This window comes from Halichoerus grypus, chromosome 12, assembly GCF_964656455.1.
Source record: "Halichoerus grypus chromosome 12, mHalGry1.hap1.1, whole genome shotgun sequence".
Lineage (NCBI taxonomy): Eukaryota > Metazoa > Chordata > Mammalia > Carnivora > Phocidae > Halichoerus > Halichoerus grypus.
In genome coordinates, this window is record NC_135723.1 from 91,080,313 (window position 1) to 91,086,772 (window position 6,460).

Sequence of the window (6,460 nt, forward strand, 5' to 3'; positions counted from 1 at the left end):
CTTGCGGAGGAAGCTCAAAGAGAAATGAGCTGGTGGGCTTCTGAAAAAAGTTTCTTCCATCCTAAAAAGGGACACAGGAAGATTCAACCTCTCTTTTTCTTCTGGATATTTGTTTTTAAAGATTTTATTTATTTATTTGACAGAGAGAGAGACAGCAGAGACAGAGAGACAGCAGAGACAGAGAGAGAGGGAACACAAGCAGAGGGAGTGGGAGAGGGAGAAGCAGGCTTCCCGCTGAGCAGGGAGCCCGATGTGGGGCTCGATGCAGGACCCTGGGATCATGACCTGAGCCGAAGGCAGACGCTTAACAACCAAGCCACCCAGGCGCCCCCCTTCCCTCTGGATATTGTCATTTTGAATCCAACACCCGAAACTCATCTGGGAATGAGCTGTCTTCCGGTTGCATCCAACCCAAAGATGAAACCTGCACATAGATGGATGGCATTTAGAGGAGCTGCTGAGGGTACCTGGGTGGCTCAGTCAGGGCCTGCTCTGTGGAGAGCCTGCTTCTCCCTCTCCTACTCCCCCTGCTTGCTTTCTCTCTCTCTCTCTCTCTTTCTCTGTCAAAAGTAAATTTTTAAAAGATTTTATTTATTTATTTGACAGAGAGAGAGAGCACAAGCAGGGGGAGTGGCAGAAGGAGAGGGAGAAGCAGGCTCCCCGCTAAGCAGGGAGCCCCATGCGGGGCTTGATCCCAGGACCCTGGGATCATGACCTGAGCTGAAGGTAGACCTTAACTGACTGAGCCACCCAAGCACCCCAGTAAATAAAACATTTAAAAAAATAAATAGATAGATGATAGATAGATAGATAGATAGATAGATAGATAGATAGATAGAGGAGTTGCCGAATCAGTCAAACAAGGAGCTATACTTCTAGGCCTCTTACGACATGACATAATAGTTCACTTATTGAATAAAAAGTCTGAATCAGTTTCACTTACAGCTGCAAACATTATAATTTAATTCAATTATTAATCTAGAGGCAATGCTTCATTTCTTGCAAGAGCAACTTCACATCAGACCACCCTGCTTCCATAGAACATTATTATTTGGGGGTCTTTCAAGAAAGAGGGCAAGTACAAAACTCAGTACTGCCCTCTCATCTTTCAGAGCTGTGCCTGAGTCTACCTTCCCCCAACCTGTGTTATCACCATGAGAACAATTTCAGAGAGAAAAATATAATAGGTCAAAGAAATTTCACCAAGCCATTGAAAATCCTTTAGATCACAGATAAATTAGCAACACAGGTACCTGGCTGCCTTATGAATAAGGGCCACATATATGGAATAGAAGAATAGTGAGCACTCCCTCCACTCCCCTACAACCAATAGGTATTGCCTTAAGTTCTCCATTTAGAGATTCACCCTTTTGAGCTGAAGTAATTACTGTTAAATATAAATGCCCATTTAGGGGTCATAGGTTTAGCCTTACTAACATTTAAATATTCAGTGTAAGCTCACCAAATCTTTCGTGAGAGCAAAATTTAGGATGGGGAGTTAGAAAGGGAATACTATTACAGTGAGTACTTGGGGCCCAAGAAGGGAGGAAAACATGAAAACAAAGGTCAAGAAAGGTGAAGTGAGGGCCTTGAAGACAAAGTGTATTTGCTTTGCAATTCTCCTACTAGAACTCATTACTCATCCTTCAGTTTGTAGAGATCAGGTGACAAGTAATGATCTTCTCAAGCCAGGAGGGGCCCAGGTTCCCCCTCAGAACCTGGCCAGGGCCAACAACAGGAGCTGTCTCCAAGGTGGAATATCGACCCAAAGGCTTCAGTATCCCATTGGAGACACACGAGTCGCTGGGCCAGCCAGGAGGAAGGAGGAAGCCAGGAATCTCACCAGCCTGTGAAATTAGCCAACTTCACCCCAGCATCAGGGATAGATGTGGAAGCCAGATGACCTTTGCATCCGGATACTAGGCAGGTTGAACATCCCCTTAACTCTCTACCTTCCACTGTCTGGAATTGGTCATTTCACTTTAAGCACCAACTAGATATAAAATTTTAGTGCATAAGCACTAAATAACCTTACAAAGTATTGGATTCATATGAATAGCATTGAAAACAAGCAGAACGCCTGTCATTATCTTTGTGAAGACTTCGCAGTTCCTACTGTAGAGTTTTTTTTACAAAGAATAAAATCATCGTGGGGCGCCTGAATGGCTCAGTCGTTAAGCGTCTGCCTTCGGCTCAGGTCGTGATCCCGGGATCCTGGGATCAAGCTCCACGTTGGGCTCCCTGCTCAGTGGGGAGCCTGCTTCTCCCTCTCCCACTCCCCCTGCTTGTGTTCCCTCTCTCGCTATCTCTCTCTCTGTCAAGTAAATAAAATCTTTAAAAAAATAAATCATTGCAAAAATTGAAAAAAAAATCCCTATTTTCCAGATCGTTAAACTGAGATATAAGAAAGTTACCACGATCATAAAGTTTATCAGACCCAAACTCACGGTTAATCCTCCATCCTTAGAGCCCCTTTCCACCAAGCACTCCTGCTTCCTCCTCTCTTCACCCAAGGCCTCAACTGACTTGGGAAGTGTTGAGCTTTAATGGAGCACCAGATCCCCCCCTCCCCTAGAGAGACTCAGGCTAAAATTACTTCTAGTCCAGTGTTACATGGTGCCTTTAAGCTTTAATTTTACATTTTCTAAATACATTCAGGAGGTAAAAATTAGAACAGTACAAAAGGGATAGTATATAAATAACTCCCTCACCCCTGCTCCCTCTCTTGACCTCCAATCCCCAGGTTCCCTTGCCAGAAACAATTATCCATTTCTTGAGCATCCTTCTGAATATGAACTGTGTATATATAAGTAGATAAAATGCATAGCCTGTTTTGCTCTTTAAATTACAAAATCCCACAATGAATTCCCAGAAATGTAATTTGCACAGAATCTTAAGAGGAACACAACGTATGTCTTAGAAATGCCCAACATCCAGGCAGGTTTGGGGTAAGGAACAAGGTTTCTCACAATGATTTCAAACCAGAAAAGAGACATACTCCGCATTTTTAGATCCACCACCTTTTCTAAACCCACTTTTAGCCTGTACATACTCCAGAAACAACAACGTTCATAAAAGTACTACTCACTGATTTAAAATAATATATTGTCATCTGTATAGAAACTATTTTTTAAGCTTCAAGAGGAAGCCCAAAGGTCTCATAAGTCAGGACCTAATGAGCAAGTGCATATTCATTCTATCCACGTACTTCATTATTTTGTAGACTTCTATCCTGTCCCCTCTAAGCCTTTGTCCTTCTGAACCAAGAAGTCTTCTTCACAACTAACCAAATGAGAAAAACATTGCTCCTGATGGTTCACAGAAGTCACCAGAGATGGTACAATCCCAGCCTCAGGCAATCTGAAACTTCTATGTTTTTAAAATCAGGCAGGTGACAGGTTTTGCCAAAACAGGGCATTAGCAATCATGCATGTGGTAACTAAATCCCTATTTAGACCTGGAGGTCAGGCTATTCCACATTTTGGACGAATAGCAATAATAACCAGCTCTGCAACTGGACACCCAACAGAGTTCAAGAAACAGATGGGAAAGTTATCTATTTTCAAATCTCTGTCAAACTCCCCTTAGTTTAGAAGGAATATAATCCAGTCGTCTGTGCTACTAAATCCAATACCTCTTTCAACACTAATTCATATACACAGTGTGTTGGCAACTACTTGTAGCAATGATGAGTGGCATTTTATATGAGTGAGCTTCCCAGAGGAGAGACACATCCCTAAGTGGCAGACATAAAAGTCGTTAAAAAAAAAATAAAGTTAGAAGAAAAATAATCACGCATCACTGCTTCATCACAATAACAGAAAAACTGAGCCCTTAATACCAAAAGGAATGTAAGGTCTCTACCCCTGAAACTGTGCGTAAAGATCTTCATTAGAGGGCGCCTGGGTGGCTCAGTTGGTTAAGCAACTGCCTTCGGCTCAGGTCATGATCCTGGAGTCCCGGGATCGAGTCCCACATCAGACTCCCTGCTCAGCGAGGAGCCTGCTTCTCCCTCTGACCCTCCCCACTCTCATGTACTCTCTCTCATTCTCGCTCTCTCAAATAAATAAATAAATCTTTAAAAAAAAAAAAAAAAAGATCTTCATTAGAGCCAGCCCAAACTGTTCTGTCTGCACTTAATGTCATAGTCACAGGTAGCATCTCAAATCCTAGTCCATGATCTCACAAATGCAAGTCACAAATGCAAGAAAGGGAATGTGTATGCCTGTGCATAATTCATGCCACCAGCTGAAAGACAACCCCAAAGCTGTGGCATTACAGCGGCTGGGTGAGACATTTTCACAGTATGTTTAAGAACAAAAGAGAAGAACTGCCCCCCACCCATACACACAAATGGTTAAAATGCAGCCCATGTCAGTAGAAACACCTGGAACACCCAATTACCAGAAGATATTTGAGGACCAATGTGCTCTAAGTTCTGTACTGACAACAGGAAGCACATCTGGGCCCTCAGTCCAAATGCAGCCCACGTGGTCTCCTCAGGGAAAGCCTCAGTAAGCAAAACTCAGATCGCACTACACATCTGGCTTTTGCCCCAGCATGAACTACCACTCCCTCTCCGCCGGGCACTCTGCATTTTTTCAACAAGCCATTCTCAGCCATCACAAGTGCCTTGGTGGGAATCACAGGGAGGCCCTCATCCCTTTTCCCAAAATAACGTCAACCAGAGGCAAAGGCCAAGGAGGTGGAGCCTGCAGGCCATTTTGCAAAAGTTTCAAATATCCTGGCACTGACCCCCTTAAAAAAATCATGAAAGGCAAACAGGCAAGCTTCTCGTTTTCTCATTAGTGTTCTCTCTCTCTCTCTCACACACACTCTCTCTCTCATTACAAACTCCTGCATTTATAAGAAACAAAAAAACAGATCTCACATAAAATCATATTAACATTGCTGGCTGTTGGAAACAGAATTTCATTTTGCAAATTTAATACCCAAAATTTGAAATTGAAACTTTTAAAAGAAATGTGCAGTATTCCTGTTACAGTTCAATCCCCAACGAGGTCCCCGAGGCATAAGACTGAACAAAGAACTGGTGAGCCGTCCCACCTTCTCCAAAGCTTTTCTGAAATATGGAACTGCCTCAGATTTTCCATACTCTGATCTTTCCTCTGAAGAGAGAGGAAGCAGATTTCTTGGCTGTACAGTTAAAGAAACCAAATAACGTAGTCTCTCTCCTAATATCAAAGGGGCTTTTCCAAAACACACACACACACACGCACGCGCGCGCACGCACACACACGTGTACTTCCTGAAATATAAACAAAAGAGAGAGAGAATATGACAACGAAGGAAAGAAAATGCCACTTTGTTTAGTTTTTTAAAACCTTCCCACAAAATCAGTAGCAAACTCAACAGTGGCATATTTTTCCCCACCATCTCCCCTTATTCCCCACCATCTCCCCCTTCTGCTTTAGTACTGACAGCAAGAGCAAATGATATTGCAGGTGTGAAAACGATTCGGGAAAAGAGTATAAATTGCCAAAGAAATACAAACTGTCACTACTGTTACTGAAACTTCAAAAGGGCCAGTGGCCCACATTTATCTGTTCCGATCGAAAAACCACACCTCTCCCTAGATCCTCACTCCGGGCATGCCTGCCTCTTCCCAAATACTTCCTTCCCAGGTCCCTGTCCCTAGCGGTTCCTTTAATGACAATACTCCCCCCTTGCAAGCCGCCCCTTTCCCGCCCCGCCGAGTCCTCACCGTGTGGTACATAAGAGCCTCGGTTTCCCCGGGCTCTGACAGCTCGCTCAGCTTGCGGTCCCACTGCAGGACGCTCTGCTCCCCGCTCTCCAGCACCTCCATGCTGGTCCGAGGGACGCTGGGCCGAGGATGCTGAGGGCAGGAGGGGAGCGGGCAGAGCCGCCTCGGAGGTTAAGGTCCGGCTCCGCGGAGTGTGTGCGCGTGTGTGCGTGTGTGCGCGTGTGCGTGAAGCTTATGCACTTAGGAAAAACGTTCTCTGCTCTGCCCGAGGGAGAACTGCCAACTCCCGTCCGGTGTCCTCGGAAGTCTGAGAACTGCCGGGAGAGACAGGCTGTCCAGGGATCTGGCTGAAGGCTGGGGGCGGGGGGGCGTTAAAGCAGGGCGCGCATCCAAAATGAAGGCAGGAGATCAGCTCTCATCCCAAGAAAATCCCTTCGCAGTAAGCCCACTTTCCACTACCGCTCCAGACACAAACTTTGTGACTCCCCAGGGCTCCTCAGTTCTGCTCCAGGACCCAGCTATAACTCCACCTCCCTCTAGGGCAGTGACCAATCGGATACTCACCTCGCCCGCCCTATCCAATCAGAAGTCTGGCTTTCCGCCCCGTCCCGCCCGGAAAGGCTGGGCAGCGGGAAGTCTCAGCCCAGGTTTTGGAATGTGGGCGGGGAGCGCCTTTGTCGTCACCGGGGAACTCCTTCTGCCAGAGCGCAACCAGCCACCGCTCTCTGAGGCAGC

The 6,460-nt window shown here is 45.5% G+C and overlaps 1 protein-coding gene across 1 annotated transcript in view; it reads right to left on the minus strand.

Moving 5' to 3' along the window:
- Positions 1-6,236, minus strand: part of CREB3L2 (cAMP responsive element binding protein 3 like 2) — a 108,512-nt gene extending 102,276 nt beyond the window's left edge. Inside the window, exon 1 of the mRNA XM_036079765.2 lies at positions 5,726-6,236. Within this exon, the coding sequence (XP_035935658.1) occupies positions 5,726-5,827 (102 nt within the window). The 5' untranslated portion in view covers positions 5,828-6,236. The remainder of the gene's footprint in view (positions 1-5,725) is intronic.
- Between the last annotated feature and the right edge of the window lie 224 nt (positions 6,237-6,460).